Source organism: Scedosporium apiospermum, assembly GCF_000732125.1.
Source record: "Scedosporium apiospermum strain IHEM 14462 chromosome Unknown SEQ_SAPIO_0088, whole genome shotgun sequence".
NCBI lineage: Eukaryota > Fungi > Ascomycota > Sordariomycetes > Microascales > Microascaceae > Scedosporium > Scedosporium apiospermum.
The window spans coordinates 1,856,400-1,876,313 of record NW_015971789.1 but is presented as its reverse complement, the minus strand read 5'-3'; the positions used below and the strand labels follow the sequence as shown (position 1 = coordinate 1,876,313).

At 52.4% G+C, this 19,914-nt stretch overlaps 3 protein-coding genes and 2 pseudogenes across 3 annotated transcripts; 2 read left to right on the top strand and 3 right to left on the bottom strand.

Moving 5' to 3' along the window:
• Positions 1 to 101: 101 nt before the first annotated feature.
• Positions 102 to 985, bottom strand: SAPIO_CDS3496 (uncharacterized protein; the record flags this gene model as incomplete). Its single annotated transcript, XM_016786276.1, has 4 exons — positions 102 to 197; positions 260 to 325; positions 427 to 671; positions 838 to 985. 4 exons carry the CDS (start codon positions 983 to 985, stop codon positions 102 to 104), a joined length of 555 nt encoding a protein of 184 aa, XP_016644282.1.
• Positions 986 to 2,395: 1,410 nt separating this feature from the next.
• SAPIO_CDS3495 (Endosomal protein P24B) lies at positions 2,396 to 3,157 on the top strand (the record flags this gene model as incomplete). Its single annotated transcript, XM_016786275.1, has 3 exons — positions 2,396 to 2,596; positions 2,670 to 2,877; positions 2,958 to 3,157. The coding sequence occupies 3 exons, from the start codon at positions 2,396 to 2,398 to the stop codon at positions 3,155 to 3,157; spliced, it is 609 nt and encodes a 202-aa protein (XP_016644281.1).
• Positions 3,158 to 3,888: 731 nt separating this feature from the next.
• On the bottom strand, positions 3,889 to 6,423 carry SAPIO_CDS3494 (annotated as a pseudogene; the record flags this gene model as incomplete).
• Positions 6,424 to 11,034: 4,611 nt separating this feature from the next.
• Positions 11,035 to 12,474, top strand: SAPIO_CDS3493 (SWIM zinc finger protein; the record flags this gene model as incomplete). Its single annotated transcript, XM_016786274.1, has 2 exons — positions 11,035 to 11,379; positions 11,503 to 12,474. 2 exons carry the CDS (start codon positions 11,035 to 11,037, stop codon positions 12,472 to 12,474), a joined length of 1,317 nt encoding a protein of 438 aa, XP_016644280.1.
• A 336-nt stretch (positions 12,475 to 12,810) lies between these two features.
• SAPIO_CDS3492 lies at positions 12,811 to 14,595 on the bottom strand (annotated as a pseudogene; the record flags this gene model as incomplete).
• Between the last annotated feature and the right edge of the window lie 5,319 nt (positions 14,596 to 19,914).

Sequence of the window (19,914 nt, the reverse complement as noted above, 5' to 3'; positions counted from 1 at the left end):
AACCGAAAACCAGAGAGATAGTGAGGGGAAGCAGGGGTGAGCGGGTCGAGACGCGATCGTTTCCGTCTTCTTCTTCGCAGAGTAGGTGTCTGTGTCGCTATTTATCCGTCACGCTTGGAACTTCGGAGGGTGGTGGCGAGCCACTCGAGACCCTCGTAGAGACCATCACCAGATGTGGCGCACGTCGACTGGATGTACTGTAGTGGGGAAAAGACGTTAGCGGTAAGGGTCAGAAAATATATGGTTATCCATGGCTTACCCAGGCGCGTTGTCTCAAGCTGTGGAGGCCAAGCTTGTCGGTAATCTCGGCGGCAGCCATGGCGTTCTAGAGAATCGTCATGTTAGTATCCTGTCGCGAAATAGGGAGCCCGAAGAAAGGCAATGGATTCGGCGCAGATATCGAGAGTTAGAAGATGATATACGTACGGGAAGATCCTGCTTGTTGGCAAAGACTAGTAGGATGGCGTCCCTGAGCTCGTCCTCGTTCAGCATGCGCTGGAGTTCTTCCCTGGCTTCGGTGATACGGTCTCGATCGTTGCTATCCACGACGAAGATGATACCCTGGGTGTTCTGGAAGTAGTGACGCCACAGAGGTCGAATCTTGTCCTGACCACCAACGTCCCAGACGGTGAACGAGATGTTTCGGTACTCGACGGTCTCGACATTGAAACCTAGATTAAGGAGAGGACATGACTGTAAGTCGGTTTGTTCGCTGATGCTCAAGAAGAACATCCATGTAGGATCGAATGGGCCTGAATAGGCCATCTAAGACGCCCTGCGGCGCCGATCCGATCCGATCCGGTCTGATGGGGTAGTGGGCTTGGAGCGTTTACGTACCGATGGTGGGAATGGTAGTGACGATTTCACCGAGCTTAAGCTTGTAAAGGATGGTGGTCTTTCCGGCAGCATCGAGACCAACCATCAAAATTCTCATCTCCTTCTTTCCCCAGAGCCGCTCCAACATCTTCGAGATTGACATACCCATCTTGGCGGAGGGAGAGGCGGTTGCCCAGCGATATCACGAGAAAAGAAAAAGAGGTATGGAGATTAAGTATGCTCTGAAACCTAGAAGTGCGGAAAGGCAGGTCGTAAGCAACTGAACGGATGAAAAGAAAAAAATGGGTGTTGCTGCAAAAAGTGTATGAGGTTGGGACAGGGGCTGGCAACTTCGTAGTGACCACGGCGCTGAAGGGGATTGAGGGTGCGAATGGGGGCCTTTTTTATGGTCGGCGAGACGCAAGACAGACGACACAAAGGACAGATATCAGGATTAAGCCATCGAGCAGTCGTCCCATACAAGACTGGCGTCAACCAGCTATACCCAAGCCCGTATTCAGAGCGGTTGTTTCGTGATCTAGGCGACAATGAATCCTCAGAGACAGGGGGTGGCAGGCGAGCACGAGCGCAAAAGGAGCAGGCAGAAGAATTTCTGTACGGCTCCGACTCGCCGCCATACTAGGGAGGGTGCCAAGTGACAGAACAGGTGATAACGAGGGGTGCCAGTGGAGAGAGAGAGGAAGAGGATGCACTTGAAGGACTAGAGCAAGGAGAGGATTCGCTACTTACTCACACGAAGGCCGCGCGGTACTCAGAACTGTCGAGAGGAAGGGGGTTGATGATGGATTTCGTGGTAGTTATGGAAGAGGCAGACTGATGTCCTGGATATGTTTGTCGGTGTATGGGGGGGAACAGAGGAGGCGGTGGTGGTTGGAGGCGTGGCCAATGGCTCAAAACAAGGGTGGAAAATGTTTAGGTAATAAGAGATTGCAAGTATAGGGGCTCGAGAGAGAAGGGCTGTGCCTGCCTTTTGCTGGAGACTGGGAGTGTCTTGACTAGAATCTAGTGGATTGGTGGTGCAATTCCTCGTCAATTGTTGAAAAGTGTCCAGTAGGGAAGAGTCCTGGAGTACTTGGCTCGTGCTCACAGAGTACTTTGATAAGCTACAAAAATTCCATATTGAGGCACGGTATTTCATCGAGGCCAAGTCAGATTTGGTAAGTATTTTGGAAGTACTCTTACTCCACAAGCCCTGTACAAGCATGTACACTGCTAAGGTGCTGCCTATCAACGTCCTATCTTGTGGTCCTGTGCCTTACGAAGGTACCTTAATTTGTTAGCCTGGCCGCCAAAACCTCGGCTCCAAGACCCCCTTTCCTTGTTGCTCCTGGCGCAGCTGAGCTTGGTGACTTGGTGACTGTACTTCGTACACCAAAATTTCCCGTGCAAGACGCCAAAGTGTCAACTACAGCTTCAATTAGCCAAACCCAGGAGCCGAGCACGCTACAAGCCTCAACCATCCTCGAGGCTCGTCCCATCTGCGCGACTATCTCCTTTCCGAAACACGCCCCTTCCAGAACTCCGTCCCTTTGTTTAACCCCCTGTTCATCACTTCAAGATGCTTTTCTCATCAGTCGCGAGGTTCTTCCTCGCGGGTGCCGCGCTCTTCACTGCTGCCAGTGCCCATAACATCGCCCTACCCGCCCACGGCCGAGAATGCTTCCACGAGACCCTCCACAGGGACGATAAGATGACCGTGACATTCCAAGTTGGCGATCGAGAATTTGGCAGCGCCGGAAACCTCGACATTGACTTTTGGGTAGGATGATGGCTGTCGCAATTGGGCTCTAGACGTCGACATGATTATTTTGCTAACTCCTGACCTGATATAGATCACGACCCCTACAGGCCAGTACGAGACTTTCGAAAAGTCCGTTTCAAACGGCGATTTCTCTTTCACGGCGAAGATGGACGGAAGGTATATCTACTGCTTCGGAAACGAGCACTGGGGCGCCAACTCCAAGGAGGTTTCTTTCAACGTCCACGGCATAGTATACGTCAACGAGGAAGATTTCCCCTCTGACCCTCTCGAGAAAGAAGGTGAGACGCATCGCACAACAGCCAGCTAGCTAGCCAGCTATTTATGTTTTATTCTAACATTTCCTACCCTCTCCCTCTAGTCCGCAAGCTGTCCGATCTCCTAAACCAAGTCCGTGGTGAACAGTCCTACATCATCGTACGAGAACGAACCCATCGCAACACCGCCGAGAGTACCAACAGTCGAGTAAAGTGGTGGAACATGTTTGTCATCGGCGTCGTCATCGGCGAATCCCTCTTCCAGGTCTGGTGGCTCCGCCGATTCTTCGAGGTACGGAAGTAGAAAACATCTTTTTTTGGACGTTTCTCTGCTTTTTTACTGTTCTTGATTTTTCGTGTCGTCCGCGCAGTGTGCAAATATGCATACACATATATACGCCATTCTGTCGTATTTTTGAAGAGTCCTGAGAGGGAGCCTTTTTGCAGAATTGCTGCTGACTGCTCTGCCTTCGTTCACCTCGTTTATATAGGTCAAGCGAGTCGTATAAGAAGAAGAAGGAATGGGTTTGGTTAACACTTTTTGTTCAAAAAACGGAAAACATCATTTCCCATTCTGGGTTCTGGATTGGGGGCGCATAAAGGAATAATAGCTGGGAGGGAAATACTCGGATTCAATTCAAAGAAAGGGTCGAGAGGCAGTTCCAGGGATCGGAGTCTCCCCTGGAAATGTGTACATGCTACGTATACCATTATAAAATGATAACAAGAGCACTACTTATTAATGATTGTATAAAGGCTTCTGTGTGTCTGGACTCATTTACAGGGGATTGGGGGTGCTGTGAAAGGAATAAGGAGAAAAGCCATGCTTGAGGTCATATTCAACATCCTTCATGTCTGATGCCCTCTATCCTAGTATTTCAAACTGAAGTCCCGGAAAAACACTACTCGAAACTATGCTCCCAAGTCCTAAAGCATCAAATCTAACATGAAATGCGGAAGAAACACCCAAACGCCCTGAAAATGGATCTCGAGGAAACAGGAACAACGCAACCATCCAACCATCCAATCCGCTCTTCACGACCCAGCGTCAAATTCAGCCTCCTCACCCGCCCCCTCAAGGATCGCCATCTCCTCCTCGGGAGGCGCCTCGACGACCATGCCGACATTTTTAATAGGATGAAGAAGCATAGGAGGAAGACACATGCGTCCTTCGCCTCCCAACTCAAAGTCTGCCCCACCACCATACCTGGTCTTGAAGCCCAGCCAAGCTCTATACAGCTCAGGAGCGAAATCCGACCTGTAGAACCAACTCAGGCCATGCAAGTTATGTTCCCTATTGCCAAAGACGCTGGTCCTCGAGCCGCCGCTCGCGCCGTTCCGCCCGCCGTTGAGCACCTGCGCAAAGAAATCGGGAGACCAGTCGCGGTCGACAAACGATGGGTGAGGGGCGTACACAGCCTTGTAGCCGTGCTGCAATGCCACGGTGGCGGGCCACATTTCGGGGAAGGCAAAGTGCTTCTTGAAGGTGGTCTCGCGGTGCATCATGGTGAGGAGGCGGCGGGACATTCTCGATGCCGTGTTGATGTGCGCTCGGCGTGGGGGACGGCCTCCCGTGGTGTTGTAGCCGGTGATGTCGTCGGATAGACCCCAGGTCGTGCCTTCGGGGTTGAAGATGGGCATGAAAGAGATGAGGTCGGCTTCCTCTCCTACGCCCCAGACGTGCTTGTCCTGGTCGTGGGAAGTAGGAGGTGTCGGGTCGTTCTCGTACTCGAACCAGTCATTCTCACCGGCGGGACGCTCAGGACCCCAGATCGGCTTCTCGGGGCCGAACTCCTTGGGGACACCGCCTCTTATACCAGGAACGCCCGCGGGCGCCATCTCTGTCTGGACCTTGGCTAGGTGTTTGAACTCATCCCACGAGCCGTGCACCTCCGGCACGTAGAACCTCCCGTTCCTCTCCCAAAGCCCCTTCCTCGGCTGTTCGCGGGCCCAATTCTCAATCTTGGTAAAGAAGTCGTAGTAGTGGCCGGTATACCTGATATCCATCTCCCAGTGCCAAAAGTAGTCGTACTCCGGGTGGATGTGCGCAAAGTGCTGCATCGCCATTTGCAGGCCCCGATAAGGCCCGTGGACGGGCAACTCAGGCCCTTTGACGTACAAGTCGTAGACTCCCTGGTACAAGGCCAGCATCTGGGTCTGGGTCCACAGCGTGACGAGACCTCGGAATTCTCGCGGGATGCGTTCGCGGATGACTCGTTCGTAAGACGCGGCGTCGGCCCAGATTGGATCGTTACCTTCGTCTTTCACTTGGACGAGGAGGTGGACGTCGTACCGACCGCCAGAAGCCAGGGAGAGCTCGGAAATGAGTGAGCGGACGTACATGATTTCATCAGCTTGCCATTCCATGTCGTCCCAGCATCGCAGGACGAGGGCCGTCCTACCTTGACGCTTCGATCCGGCATCGCCTTTGTCGTTTGAATCGGTAGCCCTGTCTTCGAGGCTCTTTTGCTCGACTGGGGTTCCTTGAGGCTTTTCCTCGATGAAGAAACCGTGAGGTTCGGGAGCCCGTGCAGGAATAGGGTTATATCTCGCAGCATTGGCCTGATAGCAGCGTCTTTGGGCATCGGCCCAGTCGACCTTTCTGTAGTCGATTTGAGATCCACCCGCCCATACTACGTCGGCGCCCTCCGTATCACCCACATCACCTCTTCCAACGCCACCTTGTCGAGGCGAATAACCCAGGCCATACGGCCCATATCTTCCAAACCTGTCGAAGCAGATATCTTCAGGCAGAGAAAGAGTCTCGTAGGATCCAACTATATGGTCCGGAAATCCCTTCGGTCGACCGTCGTAATACCTGATACCGGGAACTCGCATCGTGTTCTCCGCATCAAGAAAGCACTCAGTCAGCTCTTCGGGAGAAGTGACAAATATAGCCTCCGGATTCTCCGCGGCAAAGCTCTTGCTTGAAGACAAGCTCCTCTCCCGGTGCGTCCCGGTCGACGCGGGAACTTCTTCCGCCCGCCTAGGATACTCCGGTTGATTCTCTTCCGCGGAGAGCAGCGTCCGGATACCACCGTAATATCGGGATAAAGTCGGGAAGTTCTCCCAGGCGGGTGGTGAAGGCGGCGGAGGTTTCTTGAACGCTCCCTTGGCAAGGCGCGTCCTCTCAGCGTTGCTGGCGCTAACCAGTGTATATGCCATGAAAATTAGAGAGGATATTATGATGAGGGAAAGGTATCGCCCAGCGCGGGTTGGTAGCCGGTAGGGATATATCCGCCTCATACGTTGCTTAGCAGTTGGCCGTCTCTGGGAGGCGAGCATCACTGTGGCACTAGACTCGGAATAGGAACTTGAGCGGGAGCCATTGTGGCTGTGGGAGTAGTAGGAGGAAGAGGAGGAGGAAGAGGGCATCCGAGGATCTTCGTCATCGTCGCCGTAGTCGGAATAATCGGAGCATTCTTCGGAGAACCTCTCTTTTGTAGGGCTGTTGAGCTTCTCGTAGGTGGGCAATGTAGAGGGAGGCTCGGATCGACCTAATCGCCGGAGAGGACCCGAGAGGATCCCTGTGAAACCCGGCATGGATTGTAACAGTGACGGACTGTCCATGGTATGTCAGTATCGTTCAGCTGGGAGGGCACGGCAGCACAAGGCAAGTTGGTCTCGCTAAGCTTTAGCTTACCTCGTTGTTTGGGGCTTCTATGAATAATGGTGTGTCGCCGCGGCTCGGCACGCCTCAGGTAAAGCCGCCCGCCCCTTGCCGAAGAATGATGGGTGAATAAAGTAGTAGAGGTAGGATTGTTTGTCTCCAAACTCAGTCGGTGTTTCACGAAGCCGTCACTGTTTAGTTTTGTAGAGCAGAAGACAGGACCGTCGATCACACGGAAGCGATGGAAGACGTCTGAGTACGTACTTGGCCGTGAGGGCTTTTAGAAAATCGAGGTAGGATCGACGATGGCAGCGATAACTATAGTGTCCAATCAACTACAGGAAGCAGGATGGTCTTTGGTTCTGGCTTAATATTGACATCGCGGCTATTTCTACTTTGAGTGTCTGATTTGGCGGAACGAGGAAATGCGAGATCTGGTTGCCAGGGGCAACACTAAGGTATGACAGCTGAACACACTTGGCCGCTCAACTTGACCACCTCAGCATGAAATCCTTCAATCCTTTGCCAATCCTTCACTGATCCGTCTTGGCCGGCGCCAAGCTGGAAACAACAGTTCATTGGAGAGCATGTTGAAGATATGTCGTTAGCATGGATATTTGGACTGTGTGGCGTCGTCTCTCCTTCTTCCTTGGAGATCCGTCGATGTTGTAACACCCTGGGACACCCAGTCCTCCTGTTTTTTTTACATGCAGCATACGAAAAAAGACTGCCGTGGTAGGAAAGAAAATGGAAGAAGAGTTAGAAGCAAGGTCATTCGACTCTCGCTCTCGCCAGGGGGATCGCAAACCCCCCAGGAAACGCAGTGCCCAGCTCCAGCCCCAAGAAACAGAGATGCTCCCCACGGCATCCCCACAATGCTGATGCCTAAAGCCACGAGAAAAGAAGAATGAAGAAGAGAGGAAGAGATTCCATGACTGCCTCGCTCCCCGCTCGTCGCCGCTCGCCGTCAATGTTTCAACCCTAGCAGTGAAGCCGAGGTGGCTGTGACTCCCAAGTGAACCACTCTACTGGGACCCGGCAAGTCCTGATACCTTCTGGCATTCCGCGCCCCCTTCTTGAGCAAAAAACCTCGAGTTCAACGCCGTGAATGCCGCCCGAGCTCAGGGGCAAGTAGAAGTGACACGAAGAGCATCGTGTTACGATGCATGTCCTTCTCTTACTTCGTTCGGTTCCGTCCAAGGGATCATTTGCAGCCCGATAATAACACCGAAACACGCACGAGACAATTTTCGGAGATGGAGGCTGTGCAGCCCCGAAATGAATCAACCCCATCCGGTTCCAAACTGTCGGGTCCGGCTCCAAAAGAATACCTCGAGTTGACAGCAGAGAAGGTCGTTTTTTTTATTCAAACCCCGTCCTGGATGAACTTGCATTTGCATTGCCACCATGCAACTAGATATCATGTACATACTATTGTCGACGCCTTTGAGGAAGATCCGCACCACGGTTATAATTACATGTTGCATTCAAAGTATCGTGTCATAATATGTAGGCCCGCAGAGACTTACAGCCTAACTTGTAGGTTGGTTATATGGCTCGCAGTGCCCGTTGAGGCGATCCTCGAAACGACCCTTCCCCGAGGCGACTTTATACACTTCCAATATTGCGGAGATCAATCCCCGCCATGGCTTCGTTTGCTCACATCCCATCCTTGCATATCCCGCCATATTAATAAAGCAGTGTAACAGAAAATGAGAAGAGCATGATGCGCGACTGTTATGCGGCTGGTGGGAGGACCAGGCCCTCCAGCCGCCCTATCTCGAAGTTCCCATTTATAATACGTAGAGTATAAGCGACATAGCGACGGTAAGTGAAGAAAACTAGCAATAGATTTATTGGCAAAAGGGGCATTGATGATGTGAACACACAAGATCATAGAGTTGGTGGCCTCCCTGAATACAATGGTGTGTGTGTGGTTAAGTGTAAATGCATGTCATAATAAGATCTTGATAGGGCTCGGCGAGGCCGCAAGAACAAGTCTGCACCTGAACATCTATCTACAATTGTTTCGGGACGGCCTTGAGAAACATTGTACAAATTGGTGCCGGTGCTCGTGCAACCCAGATTAGCAAACCGCCTCCGCAGGTTAGTCACTAGAAATCAGGCAGCCGCCTTTGAAAGAAGAAAGGAAAAAGTGCGTGTATGAGATTTGTCACATTTAGTTTCATATGAGTCAAATAATGGGGGTAGCCATGAAGGCAATGTCCGGGCAAGGAGAAAGCAAGGCAAGAGGTTCCTTCGTTGGGCACATGTAACTCGCCCAAGCGCGTTGCTCTGCAGCATCCAAAGAGGCCGGTCGACTCGACGAGGCAAGTCACTTGACATGCTGGAGATGCGAGGTGACAGAAAGGGAGACGAGTTGGTCCCAGGGTTAGTCTCGAAGAGTGTTCGAGAAATCCCGGGGACTTCTGGCCACCAACTAAATTCCGCAGCTGGCATGAGATGCACTGCGACAGTAGGTCGCAGGCATCGCGACGAGAACCAACACTGCAAGGCGTACTAGCATTGGAGGCAAGACGGCTTCGCATCTTCTCCTTTTTGCAAGTTCCCAAGCCCTTTCCATGTAGACATCATTTTCAGATAAGGCGAGCCTGCGCGTGGGGCACTGACTGATTGCCATTGAAATGTACGGCGTACTATTCAATTCTGAGATGCTTGCTTGCTACCTAGCAGTGGCATGGCCTTGATTCCGCGCAACAACTAAAGGTCGGCCTAGAAATAATTGCTGATAGATGCGGCCCACGATGCGGCCAAACATGGCTGTGAAGGAAGGAAAAGAAGGCCAAAGGTGCGAATCGATGTATCTGAGGTCATTGTTCTTGGCGCTGTATGAAGGGCGAGTAACGAAGTGGAAAAGAGGAGAGAGTAGTGGTGTCAATCTTGATGATGCCGTCAAATGATGTACCATGCTCGACGTGCTGCCAAAGACACGAGAAAGGACGCGCTGGCAAGAAAAAAATTGGAGAGAGAGAGAGAGAAAATTCGAAAGGGCCGGACAGGGTGGCCGCAGAATGGGCCGGTGGCTTCCTCGTCGACTGTTATAGCAAGGCCGTCAAGCCTCACGAAACCCGGCCCATTCGGCGACCGCCTGCTCCACCACTCCGGATTAACCCAATGAGATCCGAGCCGGTGAAATCACTTCAAGTGTCCGATTTGGCTAGAAAGTGGCTGTGTGAGCCGGTGATGTGGCTAGTAAGAGGACTCCTCTTGCCAATTCTACACACGGTATCGGTACTTACAATTTGGCTGTGCCCACGAACAAGTTTCGGGTACATTAATGTACCTCTCGACATTTCTTTCGTTCTTTCCGTTCTGAACTTCAACGTTCGAGGGCGACGACGACGGCGACGAGCCGGGTTCGACTATAGAGACGAGGTCGAGAAAACGGAGCGCTGGTGGAGCATGGCCAACTGGTTGCATCTATACGGACATCTTGACCGCTCCCACATCAAACCACACTGCCATCAACCTCGATCAACAGGCCGCTGGTGGTCTAGCACAATATGTAGATCAATGCTGTTTCCGTTTGAACCATTCAGTATCAAAGCGATAGTATCTTCTTATGAAGTTCATATCGTCTCCTTCGTTCTCTCTCCTCCCTTGAAACTAAACTGGATTAAGTGACTCGAGCTGTCAATGATACTGCACCTCCGCCCCTGTCTGGCCTCTTCCCAACCGGCCTTGCAGGATTCTGGGCCGCGTCTGGCGTCTATCCTCAGCCCTGGCAAACCGTCCAAGCTGTAGCTTGTAGCATGGAGCAACTTAGCCACGACGTCCCCTCGCGCTTCAATAAGTCCTGCCAAGAGATGCTTTCTTGTTGGTAGTATCTGATGTCTCTCTTCATTTACCGGTTTGTCGTGGGCAAAGCCACTCCGCCCCATGTTCGAGCTTGGTGGTCTTGTCTCTTGTATTTATGACATCAACGATCCAAGTCTCCACAAGCGGGATCAGACGGGGGAGGCCATGAGATATACCTACATGGATCCTGAAGCCTGAGGTTCTTCACCCCCCTCCCACCCCTTCCACTATTCGGAGAGAACCTTTCTCCACCAGCCTCTTAGCCCCAGAATTCACACCACCATCCCTTTCGTACAGTTTCCTTCCTTCTCGCCTTCTCCCCAGGTGTCGACCCCTTTCCCTCTCCACGCCAGGCACAGGAGCGGGACCCTCGCACGTTCAGGTTTTCCACGTTAGGAATCGCAAAGGCCGCATGGGTCGTTCCCCTTAGTCAATCATGGATCAGTGCTACTCATAACTGGCTCGATATATGGGACTTCTCGGAAACGGCATGCCTGTCTGGCCTTCGGGCTAACGTCCCCCACACCACTTTCTCCCACCGTTGCTGGATGGCTATACCCCCCCCCCCCCCCCCCCCCCCCCCCCCCTTCCCTTCCCCTGCTGTCGTCTTGACTCCCCGTCTCCCCCATTCCAGATCCTACATATAAACTCCCTGTCATTCCTTCGTCTCTTCACTCTCAATCCTACTCCTCATCGCACCCTCGCGACATATATCTCCAGGTTAAAATCCATCCTTCTCCCCACCTGTCCCCATGCCGTCCACTCCCACCCGCGAGCTTAGCCAACTCTCTCTCGGAAGTAGTATGCCGCCGTCTGCTCGCTACCGCAGCCATGCTTCCTCTCGAGGTCAGCCAAAGGAAGAAGTGTCGAGTTCAGAAGACGAGAGCGACTCCGGAGGCTCCATGTCAGATGACGACAGCGACAGCGAAGGAAACTCCCCCGTGGTTCGCTCCCCAACTAGGCTCACTTACAGGATCGGCGGACTACAACCTGAAGTCCAGAGCGCTGTCCGCGATGCCTTCGAAGATCCACCAAAGATAACCCTCCAGTACTGTCGTTTAAAGGACGACGTTTATGCCTTCCAGATGACTGAGCTGGTACCTCGGTCTATTCGCATTGGGTCCCCGAACAGCAGTCGACCCCATCCTCGTTGCTCCTGCGGGAAAACCTCTCCTCCGTGCCGGCACGTCCTTTGGCTTATGGACCAACTATCAAAACAGACCCTCTACAACCACGACTCCGACACACCCCTGACCCTCACACCTGCCGGGTACCCGGCCGAGATTGGCCACCCGTTTAACGACATTTCCAACTTCCACCTCGACCTCCTCGCCGAAAGCCTCCACTGCGAAGTCGTCGACGACACGGACTCGGACGACGAAGACGACCTAAACGACTACCGCGTCCTCGAGGCCCGAGAACTTCTCGCCTCCATCGCCGCCGTGCCCCCAGAAAAGTTCCGCCCAGACATCTTCTCCAACCCCCGCCGAGGCAAGAAGCCCCTCAAGCGAGGCGACCTAGAACGCACGCTCTTCCGCATACTCCTCGATAACAACGAGCTCTTTAACTACCTCCTCTCCCTCACCCGCTCCACCGACCCTATCAAAGACCCCTTTCGCAAGCTCTCCCAGCGCGTAACCCGCGTCCTTGCCGAGCTAGACGAGTACTGCGAGAACCCGTCCTCTCCACAGTTCGCGTCTTCCGGCTCCGAAACCCCTTGTAACGTGGGCTGGGCTGCCCACCATATCCTGGGCATCGTCTCCGCCATCCGCGCGGCGATTTTCCCTCCCCATACTTCCTCCCCTGCCCAGCGCGTCGCTGCCGCCCGAGCCCTCGTCCGCATCCTCTCCAACGTCTCGGATCGGAATCGCGATGTCCACCCGGGCGCCAACCCCTCGGATCGGAACCTGTACGCTCGCCTCATCGGCACTCAAGACGATGGCTTCATCATCTCGATTCTTGCCCATCTGCCCGAAGCCGCCTCCCAGTTCCTCCACAACCTGGAAGTGGTCCAGGATCGCCTGGGCGTCCATGGAGCTCCGCCATCGTACATCAAGAAGTTCAATGATCTTATTACTACACTCAGGGGCTTTCCGCAGCCGGGGAGCAGCCGGTCCTCTCCAGGTGGCGCTGGCTCCAAGAGACACAGTCAGGGTCCAGGCTCGAGTCGAGATACTAAGAGGGCCAAGTGATAGAGGAACCTTGGCCTTTTGTGGCTTCCTTAAGTTACAATTCTTACAGTTGGGCACCGCAAGGGACTTTTTTTTCCTTTTTCATTTTCTCTCTTCGGTGGTGGTGTTCTGAATGTTGAACATTCATAAGGTTTCCATTATTTCCTAACTCGCCGCTCTCCTAGTTGAAATTTCACTCATTCTTTGTTGTGCGCCCACTGTGCCTCGACTTAGTTTCATGGGTACATGCGATACACCGAATAGACTGCCAGATGAGAACACCCCCTTTCAAATGACAATATGAACGAATATTCTCTCTATAAGAGACCCTTCCCACTCTAATTCTGTGTGTGTGCTTCAAAATCGGGCGATTCCCATCTCTTGACGATACTCGTCTAACTCAGCCCAGAGATTCTTCAGACTAGGGCGGTTAAAGTAGTTACCAGGCAGCCGGCCCTCTTCAATACCCTCCTCCCTCTCATCGAGGAAGTCCTCAGCATGTTGGATCTCTTGCTTCCACCACCTCTTCGCGATCGGGTGTAGATATGCCTCAGGAGTATAATCAACGTCTGCTTCTATTGTCCTCAGAGCATCCGGTGATAACTCTAGCCTGCTCCTTACACGGCCCACTTGTTCGCTAAGGGTATGCCGCCTTCCCCTTGTACAGCGGTCGATCAAATCCCGAATCTTTCCCGGAGTACGGCGGTAATTGGGGAATTCCAGGTCTGACTCCCACTTGTATGATTGCCAGAATGCAGTCCGGTGCGGTGCACTCACTCCCTCGAAGATGCACCATATCACTCGGCCCAGCATGTACACTTCAGCTGCTTCCTGCTCCTCACGAGTCAAACAGAGCCAAGGAATGTTGTAGCTCGGCAAAAGCTGAACATGCTCCTCGGTGCCAATGAACTCCGCGATATCGTCAAACCCGCGAAGAAGCCTTTTGATTCTGGCGCCGAAGTGACTTTGAACTGACTCGGGGATGTCCTCTGAGCCCGCCAAGATTTGCATATATTGGATAAAATTGACTTCGGGGGCTGAGAATTCGCACCACACGCCCCTCTGCTCCAAGTCGACGATAATGGCATTTCCAGAGGCCGATAAGACGACATTGTCGAGACGAAGATCAGGGTAAAACAAACGGCATCTTTCGTGAAGATGGAGTAGCGCCGAAGTAATCTGGAGGGACCATCGAAGTTGGTCGGAGAGACTAAGGAGGCCATGAATGCGGCGAAGCGGTAGAATATCCCGTAGAGTGCCGTGTTCATGATACTCTACGAGGAACCCAACAACGGCCTTTTTGTTTCCAAATGAGCACCTCTTCGTCGCCAAGTACTTAGGGCGGGTTATGATGTTCTCATGGGGTTCAATTGTGAGGAGATTCCTCAGCTCATGGTAGATATATTTGGGGTAACTTGTCAGTGCCTTGAGAATCCACTTCTGGTCTTCGAACCTCACAATGCAGACACTGTCATGCAACTGCTCAACCAGCTCAAGACTGGACAAAGGGATCTGGGGAGGAAAGATGATGTTATGTCCCTGCTCTTGTCCCCACAGCTGGCCAAGGAAATCTGCTGATTTGAGCTGTCTCTCTAAATTGTGCATCGGGGCGACCCGAATGCGAATATCCTCGAGGACTAAAGAGATGTTCTCAAAGACGATCCGGGACCCAAACGGCAAAGAGCTGTACCACGCGGCGGGGTCCGGAAAGGTTTTCGTCCATTGCTGGAGCTTGCGAACAATAAGCCTGGTGATGGCTAGGTTGGCCACTCTCGGTCGATCCTTCGTATGGAAGGCGTCATCTAGTTGTAGGAGGGCCCGAATCTCAGGAGTCTGAGTCGACTGTTCTGGGATGAAGACGTCGACACGCGAAGGTAAGGCGGGGGTGATGAAAAGAGGAACGGCGAAGAATTGAGTGCCCAACCCCGCACAGCCATCGATCCGCCAAAGGGGATTGCTTGGGATGTCAAGGCTGTCGATGCGATTCTTCGGGTTGAGCTGAGATGCTACCCAGCCTTGCTTGACAGGCCCACTGTGTGGGCTATTCTCCGTCAAAACGTCGGCTCTCTCGTAGGTAGACTTCTGAACAAAAGCCGCAGTGGGATGAACGACATCGTGAATTGCCTTGGAGTTGAGACTCATGGCGAGTGTGTGGATGTATTGGGCGAGAGACACGAGGATGAAGGATAGAATATGCCTATACGTGAGTGCTTGTGTTAGACCTTGCTGTTATACACCGGAGATAAGACTTAGATCATGGGCACTTACGTGAACTCTATCCTAACCTATGGTCAGGGGCTAGCAGAGGTACCCTGCGGACGCGACTGGGACTTCCTCAGGGATACCAACGACGGAAGGCTTTAGTCCTCGGAAACAAAAATCGATGAAAACTGTGGTAGGGCGGCTGAATATGCGTAAATGCGCCGAAGCCAGCACTCGGGTTTGCCCAGGAAATTTTGATATGTCGAAAGGACACGGTCCTGATCAACGACGGAGGAGGACGTCAGCTTAATATAGGTAGAAAAGGGTGGGAGATGGAGAACATACCCGGGCGCAGGCGCGCGAATGCGAGGGGGTATTGAGGAGGAGTCTGGGTGTGGTGGTCTCGAGGGGGTGTGGTGTGCGGCCCGATGAGCACATCAATTGTTTCTACGATTCCCACCAACCGACTATCGCTAATTCATATGATTGGCCCCTGCAGAAGCGAGTCTTTAGAATGCTGAAAATTCCCCATTCACCGAATTCGAATAGAGATGGTGGAGAGTCGTGAGCAATGCGATTCCTGATGCTCCTGGAACTCGAAGCGAGGCTTAGTGGATCAAGTAAGACTCTGGTGTTGATAAGGTGATGCGTGAGGGTTTGTCCAAAGAGATCAAATCACTCTAGTAAGCCGATCGAATACGCACTAGTATTGGCATGTTAAGCAGATTAGTCGAATGAAAGTCAACGCAGCGGGAACAACTGCTTCGAGGAGGCCAGAGATTCAGTTCTATTCAGGCTTCTTTCTAGTAAATATTACAGGCGAAACACGCGATTCACCTTATGTCGAGGGAGTTTCATACAGAGGGAAGGAGCAGGCAAGGATCAATCGATGCCCACCAGCGTTTCAGGCCTCTCTCGACCTGGAACGGACAGAACGTGCTTTACACCAGGAGGGACGAGCCAAACTGATCGAAGGTTCCTGCTCCTTTACGTGGGTCTCGTGGTCTTTGGCATAGAGCGACTCCACTCAAGCGGGCGTTGCAAGATCTGAATTACAGGAGCATCCTAGTAGGCTGCAAAGACGCACTTCCCGCGCGAGGTAAATCAACGAGTGTCCTATTCCGCACCTTCCTTTCCTTGTCAGCGCTTGACATCACCTTGTCCATTGGAGGGAAGGCAGGAGGAACACCCGTAGCCCTGGCGTGGTTCGATTGGGCTCCGCGTACCCGTACTTCTGACCAAGTGTGTAGTTTTGCAGACCCTGGTTATCGGTCTCTGTTGGGCAGCTCCTCGCTAGGGATTGACTGATTGGAGCAACGCGACAAGCAACATGCTTGCTCTGTTGAGGGATACGCAGGCAGGTTACGCTTGCAGCCCATGAGAAGGGAGATTCCCATAGAGGAGGCCCCTAGTCTATTGACCACTAGATCCGAGTCAAGTGCCTCATCGTGCTTGACCAGTTACATTCCCGAGGGCTGATCGCGATGGTCCTGATGTGTAGCTGGTCGTACGGTAAATGCAGAGTAGAATCGTAAGCGATCAGAAGGCGGAAGGAACCACATCAAGGACGTTCAAGGACGCCAAGTACGATCGGTTGATACGGAAGAGGTCGTGTGACGTGTGAAGTACTTCGTCACATGTTTGTAGAAGCCAAACTTGGGGTCCGCCTGACGTATGTCGGCTTAATTATCGCGAATTAATGCGTAGCGAGGCGATGTTGGCTGAGGAAGGAGGCGTCAACGGTCAGTCGTAGTGATTGGAATGGCGTTTTCGATGTGTCAAGGTCGCAAGTTTGACCATAGGAAATGAATGCATGTCGATAAAGGTGGATAGACGGATATAGGAGTATGCAGATGACCGTCCGCCGGTCAGGATAGGAATCAAGGTGACAATGAAAGTGGATTGGCAGACGGAGAAGGCTTGCGGATGCCCGAGGCGCGTTGCCGACCGGTTCGACGAGGCCACGTCGGGCGTCAACGATGGGATTTGGGAATCGAAATGTACGCAGGGTAACTAGAGGCATCGTCGGCACCATGCGCGAACAGCGAGGTAGGTGTTGAGAGAAGTCCCTCAAAGTTCCTGCAAAGCACAATGGGGTTATTGTCAGCAAAGCAGGCAACGAGCCCTCGGAGCTCGATGCCAAGTAGGGAATACGGGAGAAGAGGAAAGATCCACCATGCGCGTAGAAGGGAGCAGCACGAATACCGAAATCATAATGGATTCGGTTGATGGTTTGATGGATGGAAACGTTGACCAGAGCGAGGCTGAGCGGGCAAGTGGTGTGGCTGACAACAGCAAAGGACTCAGGAACTCGAGGAAAGAAAGAGCACGGTCAATTAGGGCATGCTAAGGAGTATAAGACGCCAACACCAACAGTGAAGGCGGAGACCAGTGTACGTAACCGCAAATTAGAGGATCATAACGTCGGAGCCGAAATGTAAGACAACGACAAGGACAAGAGCAGAGACCAGGACAAGGACAAAGACAGCTTTGAGCATCTTACGCACCGAGGATGATCAACTCTCGAAGGGGAAACTCCAAAGATCACACTTTGTAGGGAATCGGGAGCCTTCTGAGCCTATGAGTCAAAGGTGGTCGCGGATTAGGAATGTGGTAACAACATTGAAACCTTTTCATGTACTTCCAATCCAGTGCCTGCTGGGCCTGTGCAGCCTGGGAAACGGACATCAGATTGCTCGGCGAGGGTAGTGCTATTGGCTAGTGTCTTTCCATCCCGCGGATGAAGAGAAACACAAACAGTGAACGAAGAATCCAAGTCTGTGCCAGCCCTTAACTCTGGTTAATAATCGCCTCACCGGTTTTCTGCAACACCCCTCCCCCGTAAGTATCCATCAAGAGACGCTTAGCCTCTGGAGAGGCTCTTTCATTCCCATTGAAATGATGGTTTGCGCCTCCGAGGATCTTGCTCAAGACTAACCTGACGCCGTTGGGTAGGCGGGTCTTCTCTCGGGTCCTGGTACTTGCCCGAGTATCATGCCCCAAACACGCACGAAAGGAGCAGACCATCCAAGTCGATGCCACCCTCTGTGCCCACCCCAATTTCCACCTGTCCACCGTGTGTGCCTAGCCACTAACAGCGACGACGATCGTCAATAGCCCTTGGACGAACACATACTGCTAGCCACACAACTCGGGACGCCGCCTTTGCCGTTAAAGATACCCAGGCCGATGTGAAGTTTCCGCCAATCTTGGGCTATCATACCCGGAATGATCGGTCCAATGTCTGGAATGCCACGTCGAGGTGGATCTGACCCAGACGTCGGTGAGAAGGGCTTGTTACCCTGTCACTCGATGAGCTAGGCTCGTTGAACCCTCAACGGTACACACTCCCAGATCAGTCAAACCGAAGACGACGATGAAAACGGTTGTGAATTCGGTGTGGAATTGATCTTCAAAAAGCTCAGTGTGGCCAGTTTTGCGTAGTAGCACCGTTGAAGTAATCCGCAGCAGGGTTCCACACCGGTCAGCCCTCTCGCATGAGAGACGTTGTCTTTTTTTATTTCTCGCCCCATATTGTCTGCTACGCCTCGGTCACCGGTCAGTGTTTTCTGTGCCGAATATTGAAATATGGTGAGGTTCGGGAATTCGAATTGTTCTTCGGGGAGGTCGTCTTCTTAATTGATTGAAGACAAAAGAAAAAGACGAAGAATAAAAAAGAAGAGTTGAAAAATAAAATAACCTGGATCGAGCGGTTCACTTGAAGCTCTCGCTTCCAGACTGCAGAGGCGAGTTTTGACCATCAACTTGGTTTGGTAGCGTCGATCGCCAAGAAAAGCAGTGGACGCCTGCATCGAGCCTATCGCACCAGCAGCACCAGCGGGTCCCTTAGACTTCGTCGATCCTTTTTTCTTCTTAGCACAGAGTACAAGGTACGAAGTAGTGTATGCATCTCACCGATTGCTTGGGGGACGTGACGCGACGTCGAAATTGACTTCAGACCCCAACATCTTTTCTTTCTTCGCTACACATTTTTTTCTTTTTTTTTTTTTTTTTCTCTTTCTCCACCTTTCCATCCCCCCTGTTCTTGCTCTCGATGCTTCTTCCCTACAACCTCGGCTGGGTACTGTCACCTAAGACATGACCTAACGCCTCAACACGGAATCGCCCGTGGACTAAGACGTCCCTGTTCGACAGGCAAGATGTGGTTCGTCCACGTTCGCCGATAAGTCTACGCTACACACGAGTGGTCTAGCCTTCTCTTAGGCTCGTGCCGAGGTTGGACGCCGAAAATTGACAGCGTCTTGGGGGCTTGCTCATCTTTGATCGAAAGTCCCAATGCGACTCAGACGAACAAGATTTCTGTTATGGCTTCACCGCTCTGTTATGGTGAATCCTCCGCTCTACAACGAATGCCCGGGGGGGCAACGCGACCACTTATAGGCAGGGGGGTTCTATGGTAAGTACATAAGCTACGGACCCGCCTCGCTAGCCTTGCTACTCGGGAAGGGAAGTCTGCAATCCCACGCTGTACGAATCGTACAAGGTCAGCCAGTGACGTCTTGGAAAGGAGGAACGTCAGTCAGCGGGGGTTGGCTCTATCGTATTCGCTCTGCAAGAGGGGAATCATGGGTCACGGCCAGAAGCATCAACAATGTAAGGACAACTCGCACCGGCCGGTGAATCGGGCGCACAGGAGACTTGACAGAGGCCACAGATAAATTCCTTGAGGCTGATTGCCTCCCATTGGTAAGAGTTCGAGTTAATGCCTCCTTCCCCATCCTTCGGACGACATGACAAGAATAGAGCTACGGAAGCAGGTCGTGCTTCCGAATACAGATCAGGGCTTCACCCCTGGTCCTATGTGCCGTCCCGGACAGACCATGTTTCGTTGTATGCTATTCGTCGGAGAAGATGGAGAAGATGGCTCACTTTGGACATGTCCGCTTGCAAAGAATATGGGAATTGCAGCACATATCATGGGAAACTTGGAATGGAGGTGGGAATGACCAGAGGTGGCTGCGGACAAGAGAAAATGCGGACGTCGTTGGCTCAAGACGGAAAGAGAGAAAAGTTCATGTTGTCTTATCTGACCTCTCAGAGTTCTCAAATTCAGACTGATGTGCCCTCCAACTTCACGGACCACTGCAATCTGGTCCCCTACTGGAATCAAGAAACACCAATACCTGAACGTAAGGAAGCTTTTAGCGAGGAAATCCGAGCTCTCTTGATTTCATCTTATTTTTTGTTCCCTTTTTTTGCCCAATTTTTTTGGGTGTCGGTTCCCACCAAAAAGGATTA